At 41.3% G+C, this 26,487-nt stretch overlaps 3 protein-coding genes, 1 long non-coding RNA gene and 1 other non-coding gene across 6 annotated transcripts in view; 1 reads left to right on the top strand and 4 right to left on the bottom strand.

The window, feature by feature from the left end:
• LOC138976117 (uncharacterized) overlaps positions 1–5,063 on the bottom strand; it is a 7,016-nt gene extending 1,953 nt beyond the window's left edge. The window contains exons 1-2 of one of the 2 annotated variants that reach the window (XM_070348944.1): positions 4,867–5,063; positions 1,236–1,407 (exon numbers count right to left, since the gene is read on the bottom strand). In XM_070348944.1, coding sequence (XP_070205045.1) covers positions 1,236–1,407; positions 4,867–4,921 — 227 coding nt within the window. In that variant the 5' untranslated portion in view covers positions 4,922–5,063. The remainder of the gene's footprint in view (positions 1–1,235; positions 1,408–4,866) is intronic. The other variant, XM_070348943.1, reaches the window with a different exon arrangement.
• Positions 1–8,916, bottom strand: part of LOC138976123 (uncharacterized) — a 34,631-nt gene extending 25,715 nt beyond the window's left edge. The window contains exon 1 of the long non-coding RNA XR_011458882.1: positions 8,870–8,916. This is a non-coding gene — a long non-coding RNA (uncharacterized lncRNA). The remainder of the gene's footprint in view (positions 1–8,869) is intronic.
• Positions 8,917–10,478: 1,562 nt separating this feature from the next.
• Positions 10,479–12,052, bottom strand: LOC138977203 (probable chitinase 10). Its single transcript, XM_070350107.1, has 2 exons — positions 11,812–12,052; positions 10,479–11,286 (listed from the first exon to the last, which is right to left on the bottom strand). Exons 1-2 carry the CDS (start codon positions 11,924–11,926, stop codon positions 11,195–11,197), a joined length of 207 nt encoding a protein of 68 aa, XP_070206208.1. The 5' UTR covers positions 11,927–12,052; the 3' UTR covers positions 10,479–11,194.
• A 2,283-nt stretch (positions 12,053–14,335) lies between these two features.
• Positions 14,336–23,091, bottom strand: LOC138976098 (uncharacterized). Its single transcript, XM_070348921.1, has 4 exons — positions 22,934–23,091; positions 19,262–19,430; positions 17,354–17,505; positions 14,336–14,598 (listed from the first exon to the last, which is right to left on the bottom strand). Exons 1-4 carry the CDS (start codon positions 22,974–22,976, stop codon positions 14,465–14,467), a joined length of 498 nt encoding a protein of 165 aa, XP_070205022.1. The 5' UTR covers positions 22,977–23,091; the 3' UTR covers positions 14,336–14,464.
• Positions 23,092–26,045: 2,954 nt separating this feature from the next.
• Positions 26,046–26,118, top strand: Trnav-aac (transfer RNA valine (anticodon AAC)). The gene has a single exon. It is a non-coding gene; the product is annotated as a tRNA-Val (tRNA).
• Positions 26,119–26,487: the final 369 nt, after the last annotated feature.

Here is a 26,487-nt window from a genome sequence, read left to right as displayed (position 1 = left end):
AAAGAAATGAATTCTGTACTGACCAAGACAAGGACAGCACACGTACAAACGTCACAATGTTCGCCTATGGAGTTTGTTTATCTTCAGGACAAATAAAAAGTGAAGCAAAAAGCTAAATCAAAAAGCAGAGAATTGAAAAATGAATAAAAAATAAATAAATAAAGACGGAGACAGATCCAACTGAAACCAACATTGTTTGTCTCATTAACAGTCTTTTTTTTTAAAAAATTTTTTAAGATGATTGTGCTTTGTCATTGTTATATCGGAAGACATTGAGATAAGGCAAGACAAAACAAGACAAAGATTTATTACTATTAACAATGATAACTGATAAGCATGCATATGTACATGCTTTTTTTACAACCAGCTCAATCTCGCTCTAAAGAGGGCAACTGAAATTAAAAAAAACTACAGAGTGAGAGAAAGAGAGGAGAGAAGGGAGATCGAGAGACAGACATGATTAGGTACAGCAGGACCGGACCAAGGTAACCGCGGTGGCGGAGGGCTGTCTAGGCTTCGAAAATGGGAGCTTATCCATACCGTTTGAAATTTAGAATGAACTGGAAGGGTCAATAACTTTGGTGAATAGCTGGGGTGCTAACTCTGAAATTAAAAAAAAAATAAAAGGCGTCCGCAGGTGGTGTGCAGGGGCCACGTCCTTATTATTTGGGGATCCAGGGGGACGCAGCCCCTCCCCCTCCCCCCCTGCCACCTCCCACCGACCCACCCCACTTCTCAACCCCCTGGCAAAAACGAATGTTGGGCATTTTGGGGGTGTTCTAAGAGGCATATCCCAATAAGAAATTGCTTCTGTGAGACAGCATTACCGCAGCGCATTGTAATCAAGAAAAGTGTATGAAGCGTCCTTTTACTCCATGGAAGACAAAGAGAACCAGGGTTGCTAATCATTCCATCATGAGGCTGTACTGTCTTAAACAAAAAATCTTATATCCAACAAGAGAAAAAAAATCACTGGATGCTTTCCAAAAACTTTTGCTTTGAAGCAGGAAAGACCCGCTGCCGAACTGCAGAAGACTGCGGACTTCATGGCAGCCACCGACCTGAAGATATGACGGCCATGAATATCGAACGCAGAAGAAGAAGAAGAAAGCAGGAAAGGAAGAACAAAATTGGCAAACTTTTCGGTGCACCCCCTGGAAACTCAAGAACCCTCTCCCCCCTCACCCACCCACCTCTGATTATAACGAAGAAAAAACACAAAATGTCAGACTTACTAGTCGCACCACATCTGCTTCTCGTTTACCACGAGATTTCCCGGGCATGGCAACATCCGGGTCGTTTCATTGGCGCAGCGGTAGAAGTGAGTGCAGTCCCCGATGTACAGACCGTCGTCCAGTCCCGTGCAATCGTAGAAAGTTTTGTCGTTTCGTCCGTTCTTTAGGTCGCCTGAAATTTGGGAAAGAAATCCAAAACAAATTGAAGAAAACGTGTGACATTTTTTTGTGAGTAGGATCCCCTAAGTACAGTTAGTAATTTATTGTCGTCTGGTCGCCCGTTTTTTGGCACGCCTGAAATTTGGGAGAGAAATCCAAAACAAATAGAAGAAAACTTGTGACATTTTTGTGAATAGAGTCCCCTAAGTATATAGTGAGTTCACTGAGCCCCCTGCGTACAGGCAGTCATCCAAACCTGCTCGTCAAGTCGTAATTAAGTGTCGTCTGGTCACCCGTTCTTTGGCACGCCTGAAATTTAGACATCCAAAACAAATTGAAGAAAACTTGTGACATTTTTGTGAGTAGATTCCCCTAAATATTCCTACAGTGAGTCCAGTACCCAACTGCTGTACAGACCGTTACTCCAGGCCTGCAACACTAGTCGTAATTTATTGTCGTCGGGCCGCCCATTTTTTGACACGCCTCAATATTTGCAGAAAAATCTAAACCAAATTGAAGGACATTTGTGACATTTGTGTGAGTAGAGTCCTCTATATTTACAGACCGTCATTCAGATCTCCTCGTAAAGTCGTAATAAAGTGTCGTCTGTTCGCCCGTTCTTACAGTTTGACTAAAAACCAGGAATAAAATATTGTAAATATGACTGATGATGTTTGTATTACCTTACCACTGTTTAACGGCAAAAATGTGTGAAGTGCCAGAGAATATAGGAAAGAGATTATGAATATGAAAACAGATGTACCATGTTCCGGAGGATTTTGGAAGAGAAAGTTTAATGTAGAAATTGATGAACGATCTTGGATAGTTGCCTATCAGTCAACACAAGAGACTAGATTAAGAGTTTTACACTGGAAAATTATGCACAACATTTATCCGACCAACATTCTCCTGTGTAAAATGAAAGTAACGGAAACTAATAAATGTAATTACTGTTGTGACGTAACTGATTTCATTGAACACTTCTTTTTTGAATGCCCGGTTGTATACAAATTCTGGAAGTTTATTGAAGAATTTATTTTTCGTACTTTAGAAATTAAGATTGTTTTGAAAGTTAGTGATGTTTTATTTGGCATGCATTTTGTAATGGTGAAAAAGGCAACTATGTATAAATTGAACCACATTTTCTTAATCGGAAAGATGTGCGTCAGTATATATAAAAAAACAAATTCGTTTTTACCGTTGGAAAGTATTTTTAATAGGCAGTTACAGATAAGAAGCATTTTTGTGTGAGTGTTCGAAGAACAAAACGTTAAAAAAGTTAGCTTGTTGTACTCGATAAGTTGTATTTAATTCATTGTATGAGATATTGTTAATTGTAGTTATTTATTTGAATAAAATTGACGCACGCACAAAAAAAAAAAAAATAAGTGAATACACGTATAACTATTTCTTTGGTGTCTGTTTTCAACTGCACAGAGCTTTGGAGGGATTGAATTAAAGTTCTTCTAATTTTTCGTGCATGTTGTAAATAGAGATATCGCAGCTATCCCATGGCGCGAATGTCGTGTAGCATGGCGGTGTAAACATGTACTGCGATTCCGTGAAACATGTTTGCAAATAAAGGCAACTTTGAACGGGGAAAAAAAAAAAATATTGAAGAAAAATTTGCAAATTATTGTGACTAGATTCCCCCCTAATAAGCACAGTGAGTATATTCTTTTTTTGCACAGGCCGTCAAACCCACGCAGTCGTAATAGGTTTTGTCTAGTTGTTTGGAACGCCTTGATATCTGACTAAGAGTGATGACGAATACTGTGAGTATTAAAGGAATTTTTGTTCTATTTTTTCATTAAAAAGAAAAGAACAAATACAATTGTTTCAATATGCCATCTAAAGCTATTCACTCATGCCGAAACTTCAGGCACCTTTCTGAATGACAGGAATGCCGTGTGGCATCGGCGGCCGGTGTGACGCCGTCATATTGGCCCTGCCGTCATAATTATTACCCCCTCGATTTATACTGGAGACTGAAATGTTGTTTCCTGGTAAAATTAATGAAGTGAAATTATTTAAGGACAAAAAGCATGTCAGTTTCTTGCATGTGAAGAAAATTGGTTGTGAAATGTAATAGATTTCACCCAAAAAATCGATTTCTTCGAAAATGTGTACCAATCAATCAATCAATATGAGGCTTATATCGCGCGTATTCCGTGGGTACAGTTCTAAGCGCAGGGCTTTTTTTTTTTTTTTTTTTTTTTTTTTTGCAATTTATATCGCGCACATATTCAAGGCGCAGGGATTTATTTATGCCGTGTGAGATGGAATTTTTTTACACAATACATCACGCATTCACATCGGCCAGCAGATCGCAGCCATTTCGGCGCATATCCTACTTTTCACGGCCTATTATTCCAAGTCACACGGCTATTTTGGTGGACATTTTTATATATGCCTACAATTTTGCCAGGAAAGACCCTTTTGTCAATTTTGGGATCTTTAACGTGCACACCCCAATGTAGTGTACACGAAGGGACCTCGGTTTTTCGTCTCATCCGAAAGACTAGCACTTGAACCCACCACCTAGGTTAGGAAAGGGGGGAGAAAATTGCTAACGCCCTGACCCAGGGTCGAACTCGCAACCTCTCGCTTTCGAGCGCAAATGCGTTACCACTCGGCCACCCAGTCCTCCGAGTGGTTACGTCCCTTGAATGAGAAGGGAAACATTTTTGGATGAATCAAATTTCTAAGTTAAATACAAAATTTGGCCCCATGAATGTAAGGTACCCAAGGTCGCTCATCAGTACTATCGAAGGTTGTTTTTTTTGTTCAGTGTGGAGTTTATACAAGATCAACGGGGCCGAGAATCGTAATATGACGGCAGGGCCAATATGACCAAGCGTATGTCAAATTGCCGAAGTTTTCTAAGGTTGGGGACAGGTAGCAAGCACTGAGGGCTACCTTAGACCTCTAAAACTTTCCAAAATCATAATGGCTTTTTTGGCAAATTTGACAAAGAAAAAAAGTAAATAAATCCTGATGACAGCCCTGAATGTAGATTTGTTTCCCCCACTCAACCTGCTCATTGCACACTTCAAATTTATACTATGGAAAAAGATTGCAAGACACAACACGTGAGGTACAAAGTGAAATGATAGAAGAATCAAAATAACATATCTTTATATATTCATTTAAAATAAAGTTCAATAAAACAATACAAAGCATACTTTGCAATAGCACAAAATGATTTGCTCAAAAATATAGGATCAATTAAAAAATGACTTAATTATTATGTTTCAACGCTATGCGGAATAATTGCAATACACCAAATTTTCTAGGCACAAGATATACATCAAAAATAAGTAATAACAAGATAATAGGATGACAAAAATGACACCGTTTGATAATTGTTTCTCACAATACAGAAAAATACAAACTACTCACTATGATTAAACAAAAATGTTCAAAGTGAATCAATCTAAATGAACAGAATGAAAATAAAACAATCACTCACCGTAACACAAAGTTGCCAAGCTTAAAGCAATGGCCACCCAATGAATCGCGTTCATCGTTGATGTTTTCAAGTCTTCAGTTTCTTAATAAAAGTTCAGTTGCTTCTTTTTGATTCAATGGCCAAAGTGTCCAGAATTGAAATCGATAGTTAAAGGCAGATGGCCATGGTCCCTCTCCTGCTGTTCGAGTTGAGAAAAAAGGGGTCCGCTTTTATATGTGACCCCTCCGAACGAGAGGGCAGGTTTATCACGCACAACTATTTGTTTCAGAGGAAAGCAGATACACGTTTGTGAACCGACCTTTAGCAAAAGGTACCTTTTTGGCTTTGGGGAGCTGTTTCAGCATGGTTTTTGTAAAGGAGGTTTTGTTTTTTGCTTGAATTTTATTTGTGAAAGGCTTTGTGGCTTTGTTGCCGGTTAGAAATCTGTTGTGTGTGATTTTTTTTTTAAAGGAGTGAAGTCTTTCAGCCGCAAATTTGATTTCAAAGGAAATAGTATTTTGTTTTGGTTTCTTTGCTTCAATATTGTTGTTCCTGCAGCTATTTTGGCCATTGGCACGTGTTAATTGTTTTAGAGAACGAGTTTTCTTGGAAGTAGTTTTCACAATCTCCCTATTTTTATCATTAAGACCATCGGGATAAATTGGAAAGTCACAAATTGGGAAGATGGAATGACTGTCTCAAGTAAGGGAAAGTCGCCAATCCCGGAACAGTCGGCTAACTTGGAACACCTCAATATGCGGTCAACGGGAAACAATTCATGAAATTTTTTTTAGCAGAAATGTCTAGTGACCCCTCCCGATGTTATTGCAAAAAGAAAAATGGCAACTGCGGCAAAACCAAAGAAGAGGTACGTTTTTTTAACTTTTCTCCCTTCTTCTTCTTATTTCTATTGTCTAGAATTCGTTTTATTACTCTTTATCTATATACGTTCACATAAAATGTTGATTGCTATTATAAACCTACATCAATGTGTTACACTATGAACGGGGAAAAAAGATTGGAAACGTCACATGTATCCTACAGCTAAAGTCGAAATCCATGCAGGTGCCATGCGGCTATGCTGGAACACATATAGAGGCAAACATGGAACAGTGTTCCAGCTTTGACGCATTCTGTTCCATCTTACCCTCATCAAACGATAAAGTGAACACTGGTGTTTTTAGTCCGTGGCAGGCTAATTGCCCCCTGGATAATTGTTCCCCGACAACTGCCCCCCCCCCTCCGGATAATTGCCCTACTAGGACAATTGCCCCCCGGACACCTGCCCCCCCACCGAGGGAGGACAACTGCCCCCCGGACACCTGCCCCCCAATTTTTTTCTCACCACTCTTCGTGCAAGTTTTTGCAAAAGCCGTTCACTTCAATAAGAGTGTGTGTGTGTGTGTGTGTGTGTGTGTGTGTGTGTGTGTGTGTGTGTGTGTGTGTGTGTGTGTGTGTGTGTGTGTGTATGTGTGAGTGTGTTTGCTGGTGTAAATGCGGGCGTAAGTGTGGGCGTGCAAGTGTCTGTGTCGGTTTGTCTGTGTGTATGTCTGTCAGTTTGTCTTTGTCTGGGTGTTTACAGTATTTATGTGTATGTGTCTATATGTGTGTGAGTGTGTGTGTATATGTGTGTGTGTGTGTGTGTGTGTATATGTGTGTGTGTGTTTGCGCGCGCGCGCGCGTGTGTGTGTGTGTATGTGTGTGTGTGTGTGTGTGTATTCAAACCAGGAAGCATTATATAGATATCGTTGAGAAAACAAATTATAGACTTCCATTACCTATGAATACTCTCTAGACAACAATACAACACTTGATAACTCGCTAAACATACAGACAAGAATGGGGGGCAATTCATTGTCACGGGGGGCAATTGTCCTAGGCGGGCAAATGTCCAGGGGGCAGTACTGTTGTCCGGGGGGCAGTACTGTTGTCCGGGGGGTGGGAGGGGGGCAGTTGTCCGGGGGGCATTTAGCATAGAACCGTTTTAGTCACGTACTCAATTCTCTTTTCAGTTTTATTGTATTTTTTCCTTCTATACCTTTTATTGAATGCTTGATTGATTTGTTTTACAGTCTTTTGGGACCCGGACGGTGGCTACCCGAAGAAATGGGCTGCGCGTTGTCGGCTGTCAGAAACGGGGAAATGGGTTTGCGTTGCGCATCAAGAACATTTGGTGTTCCTGTCACGACTTTTATGCTGCGAAATATCTTGGTACTGCTTCTTGTGTGGCACCAACACCCCTTTGAACATTATACAGTGCCAGCAGTATACACACGGCATTGATCACACGAGGACTGCACTGAAAGTAGAAAACAAAAGCTTCTTTTTTCATGTTTTACAAAAACAGGTTTTTTTTCCGATTTGTTTAGACCTAGCCCTTATTTATAATTTTTTTTCACATTTGAGGCATTAATTGTTATCAAATTTACTATTTCTTTGGTAAAAATCCAATGTTATGTGGAAAAACAGACATTTAAATAAGATGGCTAAATCAAAATGTTATGACGTATGAATTTATCTTGTGTGTGTGGCAATGTGTAATTGTGTGCGTGTGATTGAGAGTGTGTGGGTGTATATATGTGTGTGTGAGACACAGACAGAGCTAGAAAGAGAGTCAGTGTGTTTTTGCATGTGTTCCGAGTTTGACAACACAGTGTTCCACTTTACACACCCATGCGTCCAACCTGGAACAAATGCAGAAATTTTTATAATGGTCAGTTTGATGAGTTGTGTGACTTTTATTTTATCTTATGTTGTTCGTTTGTTTACTGATAGAGTCTAGTATGTGACAATATAAAAAACGCTTTGCAATACTACTTTTTTTGTCTGGTACGCCTGTTTCTCCTTAACTGTTCCAGGTTTAGCGACATTCCCATATGCATTGGTGGGGTCGCGTTACAATTACTCTTCTGATCAGTAGCGGAGATGATGGTAGGGCCAAAAAAAAAAAATTGTCTGTTTAGGGTAACCCGACCGACCCTATCGATTTGGCGCCGACCCAAAAACTTTTTTTTGATTTCAAAAAAAAAAAAAAAAAAAGAGGTAAAAATGCTAAAAAGAGACATTTGGCGTTTCTTTCTCTCCCTTTCTCTCTGTTTTATTTATACGTTAGTTTTGAAACATGTATTCATCAAATATAAGAAGTGAATGTTCACCAACATAGCATTTACAACAAAAAAAACAAAAAAAACCAAAAAACCCTACCTACCTACCGACCCTACTTTTTTTGGTCATGTTACCCTAAACAGACAATTTTTTTTTTGGCCTAGTATGTAGTACAGGTAGCAACGCTCTATTCTACACAGAAGTGAACACATTTTAAAAAACATTTCTGAAACAATTTAGTTGAACTCTTTGTGACATTGTACAAAGTTCAGCTGGCAAATGCAGCATAAATAGTGTTCAAATGAACACGCTGTGAACACTATGTGTTTGTTATGTGTGCCTCTTTCGCTAGTAGAACTATGTCCTATGTCATAAAGTGTTCACAACTTGTGACAGAAATGACTGTGTTCCCTTCTTGTTTAGCGTGATAACTTCCCCCCTTGTGTTGTTGTTGTTGTTGTTGTTGTTGTTGTTGTTGTTGTTGTTGTTGGTGGTGGTGGTGTTGGTGGTGGTGTTGTTGTTGTTGTTGTTACTGTTTCTGCTATTGTTGTCGTCAGACCTTGTAACCACCTCTTAATAAACCCCCCGCGGGTTAGGGGGAAGAATTTACCCGATGCTCCCCAGCATGTCGTAAGAGGCGACTAACGGATTCTGTTTCTCCTTTTACCCTTGTTAAGTGTTTCTTGTATAGAATATAGTCAATTTTAGTAAAGATTTTAGTCAAGCAGTAGGGCCTATGTAAGAAATGTTAAGTCCTTTGTAGTGGAAACTTGCATTCTCCCAGTAAGGTAATATATTGTACTACGTTGCAAGCCCCTGGAGCAAATTTTTGATTAGTGCTTTTGTGAACAAGAAACAATTGACAAGTGGCTCTATCCCATCTCCCCCCCCCCCCCTCCTTTCTCCGTCGCGATATAACCCTTCGTGGTTGAAAACGACGTTAAACACCAAATAAAGAAAGAAAGAACCTCTTAATAACAGGCCTTCAATTTCGGCAAACTTCATCAACAACAAAAACCCAACTCAACCCAAGCAAAAGAAACTGATTCTTCGCGACAAATGGCCCCTTTTCTTCAACGGCTCTCACGTGCTCTTGTATCAAGACAAGGCGACATTATTTCTTGTGCAAGCGGCTGGAAGACAACAGGAATATTTGCGGCGAACACAGTGGGACAAGGAGAAATGTCAACCGCCACACTATTCCTGGTCTGTTCGGCGTGCAACAATCAATTGGGTTTCAATTTTCTCGCCATTGGCCGTATGCGTGGATGCGGTGGGTGGTGAGAATATGGTGAGGATGTGTTATGATTGTTGTGTGGCTGTCAAAACCAGATTGACGTTAGTTCATCCTTCCTTTGTTTCCCTGATCTTGTTGTGAACAGTTTCAAGGGCTTTGCCGGTGTAGGATCCGGTCCGGTCCCCCCTCTAAAGTAGTCCCCCGGGGGACCAATTCGTGGCAAAAACTGCTCTATAATGGTCCCCCCTTAGACATCCAGCCTCGTTTTTCTTAGGCATTCAAGCCATTTTCAATCTATATCTTCGTCCGGTATTATGTAGTGCACAGACAGCAATCTCTTTGTTTGACTATATTTTGCAGAAAATAAAATAGATCTGATTTATAATGCCGTTCAAAAGAAAAATCACATGAAATAAAATGAATAATAAATAAATACTGATAAGAAGAAATGAAACCAGTCTCTGATTCTTTCCTTTCTTTTCTCTAAAATTGCTGGTAACATTACTAACATTGTAACAAGAAAAACGAGGCTGGATGTCTAAGGGGGGACCATTATAGAGCAGTTTTTGCCACGAATTGGTCCCCCGGGGGACTACTTCAGAGGGGGGACCGGACCGGATCCTACACCGGCATGAAGGGAGCAGGGTGGTGGAGGTGGTGGTGGATCTCGGTGCTCTCTCTGTCTCTGTGTCTCTTTCTCTCTGTGTCTCTGTCTGTCTGTCTGTCTGTCTCTGTCTGTCTGTCTTTTTGTCTTTCTGTCTGTCTGTCTATCTGTAGACGGCTACTGTGTGAATAGAATAGAATAGAATAGAATAGAATAAGGTGTGTGTGTGTGGGTGTGGGTGTGTCTCTCTCTCTCTCTCTGGTCAAAACATTTAGATACACTTTGTAAAACTACTTCTAAAAAAATATATCAGTTATCAAAAATTAAACACTTTCTAGACCTACGCACACGGAATCTGTTTTTTCAGGCATATATTCAATCAACTATTGATTATGCGTCCACAGTGTGGGACTCTGCAAGTGCAAACACTTTGAAACACTTGTGCTCTTTACATAGACGAGCTGTTAAATTAATTCTTTTAAAAAATGCATCTCTCTCTCAAACACACGCACATACACACACACACGCACGCACGCACATACACACACACACACATATATACACACACACAAACACACACACACACACACACACACACACACACACGTACACACACACACACACACAGACGATGGGACGATATGACGATATTCATTAACACTATTATACAATGGCTGCTTTCGGGTGTTCTTTCACAATGCGTAAACGCACAACAAGCTGAAACTCTGTCCAGGTATAGCCTACATTATGTCATGCTTATTCTAAAAAAAAATAAAAATATTACGATATTTGCAGGGTCACCACTTGAAATCAAGCTTGTTCCTAAGTTCGCAATGCACTGCAGGCTGCCCGTCCCAAAACTAAACCGTTTTGTTTGATAATAGTGTTTGTTAATAAAACTAGATTATACATAATCATGTCTAAATGTTCTCTTCTTAAATAGCGTTTCAGCTGCCAACGGGCATTCGGAGTGAAAAACTGTGATAAGGCCCCCCCCCAAAAAAATAGGTGTGGTTACGGTAACATAGCCAAAAAAAATAGGGTAGGAAGGTAGGCAATCACTTTTTTTTTTAAACTTTTTTTTTCTAATGTGTACAAATTAAACCTACTTGACATGGAAATAAGTGTGCGACTCGGGCGCTTTCGCTTTCATTGCGTTTTCTGCACTCGTTTTCTTGGTTTTTGTGTTGTTGTTTTTTTTAACAAATGTAATAAAAAGTTATAGGGTCGGCCCCTAAAAATAGGGTAGGTCGGGTTACCGTAACCACACCTTTTTTTTTTTTAGGCCTAATAAATTGATATCTCTGTAAAAATGAGTTAGGCCTACGAAATGAATATGTTCAACATATATCAGAAGATAAATACATAAATAAGCGTTCACAAATCTAAGCTGTCACTTATTTTCACGGCGACATTGTTCCTGTGTGTGTACCGCAGGGTGGTGAGACATTGTCTGGCCAATCACAGGCTTTGTTGTCTTCGTTGAAAACCAGACCTGAAAAAAACGAGCCAATCAAATGACGCGAAAGAAACTATCGCCAAAATGCAAAATACGGGTGCATGTGAAGAAGGAAATCGTAAACTTTGTGAATTCAATCAGTTATGACTGTTTCCCTAAAGTTTCTGTTTAAAATATATGAAAATCGAGATTAACCGTTTACTGTTTTGCATGACAAAGATTCCACCTGGGAAAAAATCATCCTTTGTAGTTAGTCTGTTGGGTAAAGAATTAACTGTGGCTATCGTTCTCAACGAACAGACTCAGACACACATAGCCAAACAGACCTATAGATCGACAGACAGACACAGAGACACACAGACAGACAGACAGACACACACACACAAACACACCGGCACACACACACACACACACACAAACACACACATATGCTAGTGCCTTATCCATCTTAGTGTATACACACAAGAAGAAACAACAACAAAAACACACACACATACACACACACACACACACACACACCATCCATCCCAACACACACACATTACACATGAAGATACTCACTTGAAGGACAGAAGTTGTGTCCAACGAAAGCCCCTCCTACACAGGTGTAGTAGGAGTGACAGCCGTTGTCCAGGTCCGCGAAGTGACCGTCCGCCATGTTGGAACAGTCCTTCATTTGACCGCAAGGCGCCGTCACGTTTTTGGGCCTGGCAAAAAAGAATTCAAAATCGTCATCGTTTTGTTGATTAAACACTTTTCGTACAAGAAGAAAATAAACTCGGAGTGTTTATAGGCTATGGTAGAGTTGTATTCCCTGAAGGTAAGGCAAGACTAGCTAGGCCTATATGTAACCCTCCACTACGAAATGAGTCGCATGTCACCTTTGCATGATTTTCATATTTTTATATTTTCCTAAAGAGTTTTTTATGCTCTATCCAGTGGTGAAAACCGTTTTAGAAAACTGAGTTATAAGCATGTGACTATAAGTGACCCCCACACTGTTGCCAGACACTCCCCGGACTTATATTAACCCTAGCGCAGAATCGCGCGAGGTGACATGCGACTCATTTCGTGGTGGAAGGTCACATATACATAGCCAGAATCCTATCATACTAGAAGCAGAATTTCATCCACTTGTGACATAACTGATTTGGGACTGAATAACCAGTGGAGACCAGTGTCGTTGGCGCCACAGCTAGTAATGAGCTCTAGATCTCATGTGTGTGCTTTTGGGAGAAAATGCCGTTTATGCAGCGTCCGCTCGATAGGCCCTATCATACCTCTACTCACACCAGTTTTGTTTTAACTTTTTCAAGGCAATCAAGATTGTTCATAACATTTTAAGTTATGGAGTGTTTTGGGGGGAAATTAGTTTTTATTATATCTTCAATTATTCCTGTGTGTGTGTGTCAAGAGATTGGACCAATTAGCTTTATTTCTCTCTTGTATTTTGATTGGGGCACTCTCTTCTCTTATTGTTGTTGCCTCACTCTCTCCACTTGTTTCTTTCTAAAGACATGTATCTAAGTTGGTTTGTTTGTTTGCTTAACGCCCAGCCGACCACGAAGGGCCATATCAGGGCGGTGCTGCTTTGACATATAACGTGCGCCACACACAAGACAGAAGTCGCAGCACAGGCTTCATGTCTCACCCAGTCACATTATTCTGACACCGGACCAACCAGTCCTAGCACTAACCCCATAATGCCAGACGCCAGGCGGAGCAGCCACTAGATTGCCAATTTTAAAGTCTTAGGTATGACCCGGCCGGGGTTCGAACCCACGACCTCCCGATCACGGGGCGGACGCCTTACCACTAGGCCAACCGTGCCGGTCTATGTATCTAAGTATACTAGGGTAAGCACAGTAGTGGATTAAAGACAAAAGAGCCAAGACATTTTGAGGTGCACCATTCGCTGTCCCAAGTAATAGACGATCTCTTCTTTTTGGTGTGAACCGTTTATTGTAAGTCACTAAAGCCCATCCAAAATGTTACAGGGAACTTTTCAGCGAACGTATTACATTTTGTAAGCAATAGCTTACCTATGTCAGTATACAAAGAAAACAAGTAAGGCTAGTTTTGGGAACATTTAATTTTTGACTCAACGAAACATACACAAACTGAATATTTTCGAACGTTTGCAGTCTATCTATTTTGGATTTCTATCCAAGTAGGCTATGTCATTTTGTCAAACAAATAATTGAATGCCACACTGCAGGAATCAGCTAGGCTGTACATTTTTGGGACACATACATGTGACAAAAGACACTGGGTCCCAGTGGAAGGAGGATGCCATCTTGATTGCTGGAAGACGCCGGAGGTGTGGGCTGCCAAACTTCCTATCGTCGCTCCCTCGGTGTCGTCTGCGTCTGTGTAATACGCCCGACTACATCGGTTCTTCTGATGCAATGCAGGTTTGATCAGTTAGTATTGAGGGAGAATAAAGTTAGGGTCGACAGTACCTTGTGCAATGTTTCAGCTTCTTCAGCATATGTCTGTCTGTCTCTCTCTTTCTTCTCTGCCTCTTTTTGTCTGTCTGTCTTTCTGTCTCTCAGAGAGAGAGAGAGAGAGAGAGAGAGAGAGAGAGAGAGAGAGAGAGAGAGAGAGAGAGAGAGAGAGAGAGAATACTTGTGTGTGGGTGTGTGTAAGAGAGAGAGAGAGAGAGAGAGAGAGAGAGAGAGAGAGAGAGAGAATACTTGTGTGTGGGTGTGTGTAAGAGAGAGAGAGAGAGAGAGGGGAGAGCGAGAGAGAGCGAGAGAGAGAGGGGTACCGGGAGGGGGGGGGGGGGGGTCGGGCAGTGGAGTTCCATCCATGATGCGGCTACGTTCACCAGAAAAACAAAGTGTCCATCATTGTATAGATGATTTTACTTGATCAAATAACAACTTCCATACACTTCATTGTCCACCACTTCCTGTCAGCAAAGCGGAAGTTCCACCTTGGTGTGTGTGTGTGTGTGCGGTGTGCGTGTGTGTGTGTGAGAGAGAGAGAGAGAGAGAGAGAGAGAGAGAGAGAGAGGGGGGGAAGGGGGCAGTGGAGTTCCATCCATGATGCAGGTACGTTCACCAGAAAAACAAAGTGTCCATCATTGTATGGATATTCTTTTACTTTATAAAATAACAACTACCATACACTTCATTTTCCACCACTTCTTGTCAGCAAAGCGGAAGTTCCACCTGTCACATGACTCGTTGGACCAATGGCAGCAGACGTTTCATCCGATAATTTGGGTATACTCAGGCCAGGGCCCGGCTGGGGTGACACTGTATCCCCCGGCATGGGGGCCACAGGGCGCGGGGGTATTACCTGGGTAGTCGCACACCTGTAGGGCCTCGTTGAAGATCGTGCCTGAAATGTAAAGCGGTTGGGTCAAAACAATCTGAATTTAAGAAGAGTGTCCAAAATTAACTCTCTCCGCCAACAGCCCGCTATTGGTTATGTCCCTTGACATACAGTTTGCGGAATGAATCGAAGCCCAAAGTCAAAATTATCGCTTTTGAGCACGATTTTGCCTTTGTTTTATTTTTAACACCGTTCGCCCACCATTTGGTTATATCCCTTGAACATGCACTAAATGTAGGGGAAGGGCCCCTAATATGGACCACTTTTTGTTTATTGCTGATAACTAGCTTGTTTTCGTGCAAAGAAGTTTCATTTTGTGCTTGGTAGTCCTTCTTTCTTAGGTTAACCGTTAGGCCTAATTAGAGTAAAATAGCTTTGATACACATTCAGCAAAAATTAAATACAGAAAAAATCACCTAATATGGGCGCCTAATATGGACCAGTGAAGCGGCCTTCATGAATCACTGTAAAAAGCCCCCTATATTTCAAATGACATGATACAACTTAGTGTACAAGTCAGACTAATTAAAAGATGCTTTAGATTTATCTGTTTCGGGTTGATGAGAGCATTATTTGAAGCACACCAGGAAACTAAAGAAGCTTATCAACAAGTCGCGTAAGGCGAAAATACAACATTTAGTCAAGTAGCTGTCGAACTCACAGAATGAAACTGAACGCAATGCCATTTTTCAGCAAGACCGTATACTCGTAGCATCGTCAGTCCACCGCTCATGGCAAAGGCAGTGAAATTGACAAGAAGAGCGGGGTAGTAGTTGCGCTAAGAAGGATAGCACGCTTTTCTGTACCTCTCTTTGTTTTAACTTTCTGAGCGTGTTTTTAATCCAAACATATCATATCTATATGTTTTTGGAATCAGGAACCGACAAGGAATAAGATGAAAGTGTTTTTAAATTGATTTCGACAATTTAATTTTGATAATAATTTTTATATATTTAATTTTCAGAGCTTGTTTTTAATCCAAATATAACATATTTATATGTTTTTGGAATGAGAAAATGATGGAGAATAAGATGAACGTAAATTTGGATCGTTAAATAAATTTTTATTTTTTTACAATTTTCAGATTTTTAATGACCAAAGTCATTAATTAATTTTTAAGCCACCAAGCTGAAATGCAATACCGAAGTCCGGGCTTTGTCGAAGATTACTTGACCAAAATTTCAACCAATTTGGTTGAAAAATGAGGGCGTGACAGTGCCGCCTCAACTTTCACGAAAAGCCGGATATGACGTCATCAAAGACATTTATCAAAAAAATGAAAAAAACGTTCGGGGATTTCATACCCAGGAACTCTCATGTCAAATTTCATAAAGATCGGTCCAGTAGTTTAGTCTGAATCGCTCTCCACACACACACACACAGACACACGCACATACACCACGACCCTCGTCTCGATTCCCCCCTCTACGTTAAAACATTTAGTCAAAACTTGACTAAATGTAAAAACAGAGTGAAAATAAGCAAAACTTGACTAAATGCAAAAACAGAGTGAAAATAAGTGAAATTATCAACTTCCACGAAAAGAAGACTTTTCGTTGCATTTTTTTTAAATCTCGAGGGCTAGTTATAGGTTATTACCAGCAAGCTTCTTAATGAATTAATGAAAATAGCCTTTAGCTTTTATTTTCTTCGATTTGTTGAAGGTGGTCCATATTAGGGGACTCGCACATACTTTGAGATTTTGCTATTATTTGTTGTTTGCAGTAGAAACTCGGGGTCAACACTGCTAACATGTAACAAATACGGTTTTAGCTGTCATATATAGCCATTTCTGTTTGATAAAAGCTTTGGCTGTAGACAGAAACGAGTCCGTTTTAGGCGGCAAATTTGGAGTGAACGCTGCCAAAAGTGAAAAAAGAGAAAAAGCCTAACGGTTTTGAGATTTGTGTTTCTGCAACGCAACTGTTTTGAAGTTATCCAAAGAGGGTGAATACAGCGAATAACACTTTTTTGAGCGCTCTAGCGCCGTTAGTTGGTGGTGGTCCATATTAGGAGCCGGTCCATATTAGGAGCCCTTCCCCTACAAAGTCTACGGAACGAATCGAATTTCGTAATCAGAATCATCGCTTCAGTTTCCACACGATGTTGCCCTAGTTTCAGTACGCTATCATAGCATCGTATGTGAAGGTTGGCGCTTTGTGAAACAACTTCTTTGACTTTGGGACGCTGTTCTAAAAAAATTATTATAATCAGATGAAGTGATCAGCAGTCACGAGTCACGTGACAGCTGAGAACTAACGGGAACTAACTTCAAACATTTCTGATATTACTATTGAAGGGCAAAGAAGAGAAATACAAAGCTAGCAGGTTTAAGTCAATCGTGTTGTTTCCAGTGTTCATTTGGCGTGTACAAAATGTATTATAAACAACACTAGAGCTCTAAATACAGATATAATATTACAATTTACTCACGCGGGGGGGGCACTACATACGACCGAAGAAGGCGACCGCCATACAGATGTAGTACCTCTTACACAGTCAGCTTAACAGTAAGACGACCAGTCAGCCAGCCAACCAACCAGCCAGCCAACCAGTCAGCCAGCCAACCAACCAGTTATAAAGACACAGAAATGTAACCATATATAGTGGAACCCGTTTATAAGAAAGTCGAGGGGAATTTGTTTTGCTTTCTTATATCCGGGTTTTTTTATCCGTAGACTCTGGATATAAAAAATTTAAATTTAAACAATTTCTTTCTTTGATCCGAGGGAAAAAATTGTAACCATATCATTGTACTCACGCGGGGGACAGTACATACGGCCGAAGTAGGCGCCCGCCATGCAGATGTGGTAACTCTTGCAGCCATCACCAACATCAGCGTGACGTCCTGTGGTCTCCTTACTGCAGTCTATGGCAATGTTACACGACGTCGAGCCCAGCTGCTGGCTACGACTGCAACATTAGTATTTTCCTTGGTATAGTGTGTGTGTGTGTGTGTGTGTGTGTGTGTGTGTGGGTGTGTGTGTGTGTGTGTGTATGTGTGTTACACGACTGAAAAAATCATCTCTATAAGGGAGACTATAATGACGTTAGCTTAATCAACTATGCCTGGCATGAGTTAAGCCCCTTACGCTGATTCGTATACCTGACAGTTCGTCGTAGCTGCTTGCTCCTGTGTGCTCTGCTGTGTGTAAAACGAAATTGTGTTTCGTCCCGTCCTTCTTTATGAATTTTGTTCACACTAAGGTTTCGTGTCAATATTTACCTACATATTTTCTGGCAGACTTGGAATCGAGACGAGTCGAATATGTGTATGTGTGTGTGTGTGTGTGTGTGTGTGTATGTGTGTGTGTGTGTGTCACTGTGTGTGTGTGTGTGTGTGTGTGTGCGTGTGTGCGTGCGTGCGTGTGTGTGCGTGCGTGCGTGTGTGTGTGTGTGTGTGTGTGTTACACGACGTCGTGCTTCGACTGCAACATATTATTTCCACTGCTATACCAGAGTGAGGCATCAGGGTACAGAAAATCAAGCTGAACTTCTGTGCTACAGCTTCATAAAACTAACATTAGGCTGCAACAATTGGCCATTCTGCATGTGCATGGGACACTTTTACACTAGATCATTGTGGACACCTAAATGGTACTTTGATGTTTGTATTTGGTTTTAAACCCGACCGTTCAGTGACTTGTAGGTTTGGCTAAATTGATTCCTGACACGAATACCATTATCTTTTTTTTTAAATTTTTTTAAGGAAAGATGTTTTGGAAGGACCTGATAATTAGTTTTTCATACAAACTATTACATTTCAAGGCAAGCCTCCACCCTTGCAAAGCCCAATAGGCTTAGTGGGTCACCAGGAAGTAAGCACGTGAACTTTTTCATGTCACTCGATTCACTTCGCTGTGGACATCCGTCGATAGTACGTGTGAAATATGCGCTGCAAAAGAATATGACCAACCTAGCAAGCTAAGGCCTAAAAAAAAAAAAAATGGGTGTGGTTACGGTAACCCGACCTACCCTATTTTTAGGGGCCGATACTATAACTTTTTATTACATTTGTCAAAAAAAAAAAAAAAAAAAAAGAGTGAAAAAAACGAGTGCAAAAAACGCAATGAAAGCGAATTAAAGCGCCCTGTCAAGTAGGTTTAATTTGTACACATTAGAAAAAAAAGTTTAAAAAAAAAAGTGATTGCCTACCTACCTACCCTATTTTTTTTTGGCTATGTTACCGTAACCACACCTATTTTTTTTGTTTGGCCTAAGCGGCCTTGCTGAGGAGCGGAAACGCTCGAATTGCAAGTCATAAGTGTTATTAAAGAATCATTCGCATCAAAGCTTCAAAACACATTTCATTTCCATAATTGCGATGGTCCGATCGGCTCGAATTGAATTCAAGAGAAAAATACGAAAAGAAATCAAAATCACTGAAATAAAGGGGAACATCGAACATACCAGTGAGTTGTCACGAATGAGCTTTTTTTTTTTCTTTTTTTTTTTTTTTTTTTTGTATACCTCTGTTATTATGCTCCCAGTGTAAAGACGGTCCCGAATTGAGCCCAAAGTCGACTTCGCGAAGACTTAGAGAAGTCTTTTTACCGAAAACTCAGTGCTATAAATAAAGCTCCGTGGGGCAAGGCTTCGCGAAGTATACTTCGCGTAGTCGACTTCGCACAGTTAATTTGAGGTTTTACACAGCGAAGACTAGTCCTACCTGACACAAGTGTCGGCCACATAGTCGTACATCTGGTCAGCGGCACACTGCGTGACCACGGGCTGACCTTTGACACACACGGCCTTCCCCCAGCAACCCGCCTCGTGGAACCCGTCCGGGAAGCCATCACACGAGATGTAGTGAGGCGCCCACGTGTCTGTCGCTGAAACTGGACGCCAAATCAAATAGATGATGTTCGGAAATAACTCCACCCACGTGTCTGTCGCTGAAACTGGACGTCAAATGAAACAAAACAGACGATTTTCGGTGGGTATTATTATTATTTGATTTGGAATTGTGAACAGAATTATTTACTTATGTATGTTTTTGTGACTGTGAGGCGCTTAGAAGGATGTTTTAGGATTTGTGCCATATAAATATCCTGATTTGTATTATTAAATAACCGCACCCACGTGTCTGTCGCTGAAACTGGACGTCAAATGAAATGAAATAGATGATGTTCGGAAATAACTCCACCCACTTGTCTGTCTGGACACAAAATTAAATGAAATACATGTAGAATATGTTCGGAAATAACTTCACACATGCATGTGCCTGTCGCTGAAACTGGACATAACATGACATAGATGATGTTTGGAAATAACTCTATCTAACGTGTCTGTCGCTGAAACTGGACGTCAAATAAAATAGATGATGTTTGGAAATAACTCTATCTAACGTGTCTGTCGCTGAAACTGGACGTCAAATAAAATAGATGATGTTTGGAAATAACTCTATCTAACGTGTCTGTCGCTGAAACTGGACGTCAAATGAAAAAGATGATGTTCGGAAATAACTCTACCAACGTGTCTGTCTGGATATAAAATTAAATGAAATGCATGCATAGAATATGTTCGGAAATAACTCCGCATATGCACGTTTCTGTGGCTGAAACTGGACGTCAAATAAAATGAAATAGACGATGTTCGGAAATAACTCCACCCACGTGTCTGTCGCTGAAACTGGACCTCAAATAAAATAGATGATGTTCGGTAATAACTCCACCCACGTGTCTGTCGCTAAAACTGGACGTCAAATGAAATAGATGAGTTTCGGAAATAACTCCACACATGCACGTTTCTGTCGCTGAATCTGGACGTCAAATGAAATAGATGTTCTTCGGAAATAACTCTACCCACGTTTCTGTCTGGACATAAAATTAAATGAAATGCATGTAGAATATGTTCGGAAATAACTCCACACATGCACGTGTCTGTCGCTGAAACTGGACATAACATGAAATAGATGATGTTCGGAAATAACTCCACGTGTCTGTCGCTGAAACTGGACATAACATGAAATAGATGATGTTCGGAAATAACTCCACGTGTCTGTCGCTGAAACTGGACATAACATGAAATAGATGATGTTCGGAAATAACTCCACGTGTCTGTCGCTGAATCAGGACGTAAAATGAAATAGATCAGTGATGTTCGGAAATAACTCCAAGTACGTGTCTGTCGCTGAAACTGAACGTCAAATGAAATAGATGATGTTCGGTAATAACTCCAAGCACGTGTCTGTCGCTGAAACTGGACGTCAAATGAAATTAGATAGATTATGTTCGGAAATAACTCTGTCAGGTATACATGTATGCGTTGTGAATAAGTTGTTTTTCTTTGAAACAGTGGGGCAAGCCTTCCCACGTGATATTACTGTAGTGAGCGGTGTGTCACAGTCTCCACAAGTGAATGGGGACCACGTGTGGAGACTGCCATGACCTTCGCTAGTGATCGACCTATGAATTATGTCACGTGGGAAAGCATTCCTCATTTTTTCCAAGGTAAACAACCCTTTTATTACCGGCGATACAAACCGAGTCATGCTGCTGCTGCTTCTGCTGCTGCTCATTGATGATGATAACAACATTGATGATGTCAATGCTGCTGCTATGGGGAGGAGGAGAGGAAGAGGGTGGAGAGGAGAACTAACAGAAGTTGGTTTTTTTTAATTGTGAAGCATGAAAATGTAGTAACTAGATATACGTTGATTACAGCTAGGAGGAATCTATGTCAATTGCAATTCAATGATGGTGATATAACAACAGCTGTCCGATTTGCTTTCACTCGAAACCATCTTACTGTACTGCGCAGCAACTGTCCAAGTCGAGACATTAGATATCCTTACCTGTAACTGTTGATATTTGTATTATTTTAATTTTTTTAAGATACGTTCCCCTCGAGTAAACCACTTTTATAACACCATAGATGCTCCCAGTCTGTTACGACAAATAAGAGGGTCCTTCCACTGACTTGGATACCACTTTGTAGAGTGGAAAACAAAATTCAAATAACTTTTTCTTCTGATAACTGTGTCTATGGTTTTGCAAAATATATTCAGCAAAAGAAATGTTCACTCTACTCAGAAAGAACTTTTAAAGGCACAGTAAGCCTCCCGTAAACCATCACAGATACGGTCAGGCTTTTACACACAGTACAAACACCCTTTCATTTAAACACTCACCGATTGAGAACATCCTAGGTGCCCTCCGTAAAGAGCGAACAATTTTCAAAAAATTTATTTTTGCGTGGTTTATCTTACCCCTGAGCCATCGTGAACCCGTGTGATCCAGTTTTCCTTTTTCACAATGTAGTCGTCAGTTAGTCATTTGAATGCGACTCGATGTGAGCTTATTTACAATAGCACGTTTTTATGCACGAAACAAACGGCTGTGGTTCACAAGAACTCCAGCGATGGCTTTTGACTGTTGAGAGGAACGGCGATATGCACTGATAAACCGTCGTCTGCTACGACCCTTGCGTAACCCTGCTTCTGGGCTTTTCTTTTTTCAAACTTTCACAACTTCGAATTGTACTGATCTTGTCTTGATGAAAAAAGAATTCTTTTATGATTAAAGAATGTTTGTGTAACAAGCTGTCAATTTATTATTTAGATTTTAAAAGTTAGGTCTAGCGCAAAAACGCACCACGGTCCAAAAACATTTTGATAATCATCGATTCACGGCTATCGCCAGTTTACATCGATAGAATGAGACCCGAAGGGAAGTAACTCATGTTTGACCTGAGTTCAGGATGGGTCCAAAAAGTGTTTGAGACAATCTGCAAAATGAATTCTTTAAAAATTGCTCGCTCTTTACGTAGGGCACCTAGGATGTTCCCGTTTGGTGAGCGTTCAAATGGAAGGGTGTTTGTACTGTGTGTAAAAGCCTGACAGTTGTGATGGTTTACGGGAGGCTTACTGTCCGGGCGTGATTTCCGGTATTCCGGCATAACAGCCGTCCAGCACCAAAACGAGGCGCCATTGTTGTTGAGGGCCAAGTCCACGAAAATAAATTCTTTGAAAATTTCTCACGCTCGACAGAAAGCAGCCAGGATCCCCGGATGTTCCCGTTCGGTGAGCGTTCAAATGGAAGTATGCTTGTACTATATGTAGACGCTCGGGGAGCTCTGTGATGGTTTACGGGAGGCTTACTGTGCCTTTAATATGTTTCAAAGAAACAGCTGTGTTTCTCTCATGCAAAACTGATCCTAAACAGAGCCGTGGTGATTTTCATGATCATTTATACGGGACTGAGTAGGAATGAAGGTGTCAGTCTTTAGAATCTATAGAATCTCGACCTTATTTGCAACGCCAATCGTTTAATCTGCTCAGAAGGTGAGACTTTAAATGAACAAACAAGTAAGCAAACATTAAGAAACACAAACGACTTACCCAACGCAGGAATAACTAACACAATTAGCCTAAGTGCGTCCATTTTGTGTCAAGTTAAAAAAGATGAACGCAGTTTCCAGAAATGGGAACACAGCTAGCACTAGCACTGTCTAGCAAAAGAGTCAACTGAGTTCTCTACACTTCAATATGGTTCAGCAATAGAGATAAGGTTTGTATGACCTCTGCGGCGGCACGTGTTCAGTTTTCAGAACTTTATAATGCCATTGTCATAGAGTAAAGTCATATGTAGGTACTAAAGTGCCGCGGTTCAAATAAGGACTCTGTCTGTCGACACACACACACACACACACACACACACCGTGCACCGGGTACACACACACACACACACACACACGGGTACACACACACACACACACACACACACACACACACACACACACACCGGGTACACACACACACACACACCGGGTACACACACACACACACACACACACACACACACCGGGCACACACACACACACACACACACACACACCGGGCACACACACACACACACACACACACCGGGCACACACACACACACACACCGGGCACACACACACACACACACACACCGGGCACACACACACACACACACCGGGCACATACACACACACACACACACACACACCGGGCACACACACACACACACCGGGCACACACACACACATACACACACCGGGCACACACACACACACACACCGGGCACACACACACACACACACACCGGGCACACACACATTCACACACACACACGGCACACACACACACATCACGGCACACACACACACACACACACACACACACACACACCGGCAAACTCATACTGACACTGCGACATGCACTGACACCGCACACACACACACGCACACTCACACACACACACACACACACACACCAACACACACACACGCACACACACACACACACACACACACTGACTGGCCGAACGCGCGTGCCGCGCCGGCGCACCGCACGTACCGGCCACACGTACCCGGCACATGTGCAGGCGCCGCACACACGCAAGCTAACACGCACACACACACTGTGACACTGACACACACACACACACACACACACACACTCAGACATCATGATACACATACACACCAGGGACGGATTAGGGGGGGGGGGGGGGGGAGTTACAGGGGTTCTGGAACCCCCCCCCCCCCCCCGCGGCTGTCAGAAAAAAAAATGAAATTAATACTAACTTTAAAAGAAATAATGAGTGGCTGCTGACACCAGTTGATCATGTTTAAAAGCAAGGATAAGCCATAAATTGTTAATAAAATAGCTAAAACTCTTCAGCTTATTATATATTCCGTGTTTTAATGACTCGAGATACTGACTGAAGATGCAGAACCAGTGCCTTGTCATCACTGACTCAGTCCGCCAAGTTCACTCACATTGATAATTTCTATAAGTGGAGATGTTTACAGATGTTGATACAAAACAAAATTGGAAATGGATGGCATGTTTCACTGATGTGAGCAAAGGCGCCTTGTATCAGTCTAAACTAAAATATAATTATATATGTATACTGTTCATGCGGCTCAGTTTCAGGACAGAACGGCCGAAATGGAAACCGTGATCGCCGGCATGCAGTCACAAGGTTTTTACATTCTTCTGCATGTTGTCCTCTAGCCCCCCTCCCCCCCCACCTTTAACGTTCGACAGTAGCATACCCTCTGTTGTAATTACTGATGTTTAAAGGCACAGTAAGCCTCCCGTAAACCATCACAGAGCTCCCCGAGCGTCTAAATACAGTACAAGCATACTTCCATTTGAACGCTCACCGAACGGGAACATCCTGGCTGCTTTCTGTCGAGCGTGAGACATTTTCAAAGAATTTATTTTCGTAGACTTGTTCCGTTAACAACAACGGCGCCTCGTTTTTGCGCTAGACCTAACTTTTAAAATCTAAATAATAAATTGACAGCTTGTTACACAAACATTCTTTAATCATAAAAGAATTCGTTTTTCATCAAGACAAGATCAGAACAATTCGAAGTTGTGAAAGTTTAAAAAAAGAAAAGCCCGGAAGCAGGGTCACGCAAGGGTCGTAGCAGACGACGGCCGGTTTATCAGTGCAAATCGCCGTTCCTCTCAACAGTCAAAAGCCATCGCTAGAGTTCTTGTGAACCACAGCCGTTGCCAGTTTCGTGCATAAAAAAACGTGCTATTGTAGATAAGCTCACGTCGAGTCGCATTCAAATGACTAACTATGACGACTGCATTGTGAAAAGGGAAAACTGGATCACACGGGTTCACGATGGCTCAGGGGTAAGATAAACCACGCAAAAATAAATTCTTTGAAAATTGTTTGCTCTTTACGGAGGGCACCTAGGATGTTCTCAATTGGTGAGTGTTTAAATGAAAGGGTGTTTGTACTGTGTGTAAAAGCCTGACCGTATCTGTGATGGTTTACGGGAGGCTTACTCTGCCTTTAAAAACAAATTCCTGCTTTTCATTTCAGGCAAAACAGACAGAACTCGTAGCAGACGACAGATCAAGACTTATTTTAAGAGTAGCTTCCCTTCAGTGCCTTTTTCTTTACTTTCTTTATTTGGTGTTTAACGTCGTTTTCAACCACGAAGGTTATATCGCCACGGGGGAAGTGGGGAGAGGGGATAGAGCCACTTGTCAATTGTTTCTTGTTCACAAAAGCACTAATCAAAAATTTGCTCCAGGGGCTTGCAACCGCAGTACAATGAGTATTACCTTACTGGGAGAATGCAAGTTTCCAGTACAAAGGACTTAACATTTCTTACATACTGCTTGACTAAAATCTTTACAAAAATTGACTATATTCTATACAAGAAACACTTCACAAGGGTAAAAGGAGAAACAGAATCCGTTAGTCGCTCTTACCGTGACATGCTGGGGAGCATCGGGTAAATTCTTCCCACTGTCGCTGATCTAAAAATAATCAGTGTGCGCAGAGTGCCCTGTCGTAATCTGGGATGAGGACATGAATCTTCAGTGCTTGAAAAACGACGCTGGCTTAGTATTTTCGAAAGTCTAATAAAAAAGCTTGTTCAGAAGTGAGATCAATGTTTGTGTCAATTCAATATGTACAATATAGTATTACAATGCACCGCTTCTCTCAGTTGTTTCCGTAGTGTAGTGGTTATCACATCCGCCTAACACGCGGAAGGTCCTGGGTTCGAGCCCCAGCGGAAACATTTTTTTTCGCACATACCGGAATTTTTCCCTCTTGTTTCGTGTTGAAATTACTCCACTGTACTTTTAAAAAAAAAAAAAATTCTTCTTTTGGAGCACATTGTGAAATAAAAAAAAAAGTGATAAAGGAAGGGACACTAAACATATTTTGCAGTTTCAAGTTGTGTGAAAGTGCATCTGTGATAATACGTTGAAAAACCACTTCTAGCATTTGATCAACGGAAGGGAGGAGCGCATGTAAATAAGTCCTAGACTGAGGGGAGATGAGATTTAAAGATCTCCACAGATGAGTTCTGCCAGAACTTGATCGTCCTGCGAATGGTTCCAGTCTACGATCGTCCTGGGAAAATAAGAGTTCCTGTGCATGCAGG

Source organism: Littorina saxatilis, linkage group LG9 (assembly GCF_037325665.1).
Source record: "Littorina saxatilis isolate snail1 linkage group LG9, US_GU_Lsax_2.0, whole genome shotgun sequence".
NCBI classification, from domain to species: Eukaryota; Metazoa; Mollusca; class Gastropoda; order Littorinimorpha; family Littorinidae; genus Littorina; species Littorina saxatilis.
The sequence above is the reverse complement of the archived record's forward strand: the minus strand, read 5'-3'. Positions and strand labels throughout refer to the sequence as shown.

Bases quoted from the DNA above. Each gene is read 5' to 3' on its own strand.
- LOC138977203 (XM_070350107.1), bottom strand. From the start codon at position 11,926: ATGAAGGACTGTTCCAACATGGCGGACGGTCACTTCGCGGACCTGGAC. The intron at 11,287-11,811 runs GTGAGTATCTTC...CGTTTTTTTCAG, and splicing joins ACACAACTTCTGTCCTTCAA to GTCTGGTTTTCAACGAAGAC.
- LOC138976098 (XM_070348921.1), bottom strand. From the start codon at position 22,976: ATGGACGCACTTAGGCTAATTGTGTTAGTTATTCCTGCGTTGG. The intron at 17,506-19,261 runs GTAGGACTAGTC...CTAATGTTGCAG, and splicing joins GTGGCCGACACTTGTGTCAG to TCGTAGCCAGCAGCTGGGCT. The intron at 14,599-17,353 runs GTGAGTACAATG...TTTACATTTCAG, and splicing joins CCGTATGTACTGTCCCCCGC to GCACGATCTTCAACGAGGCC.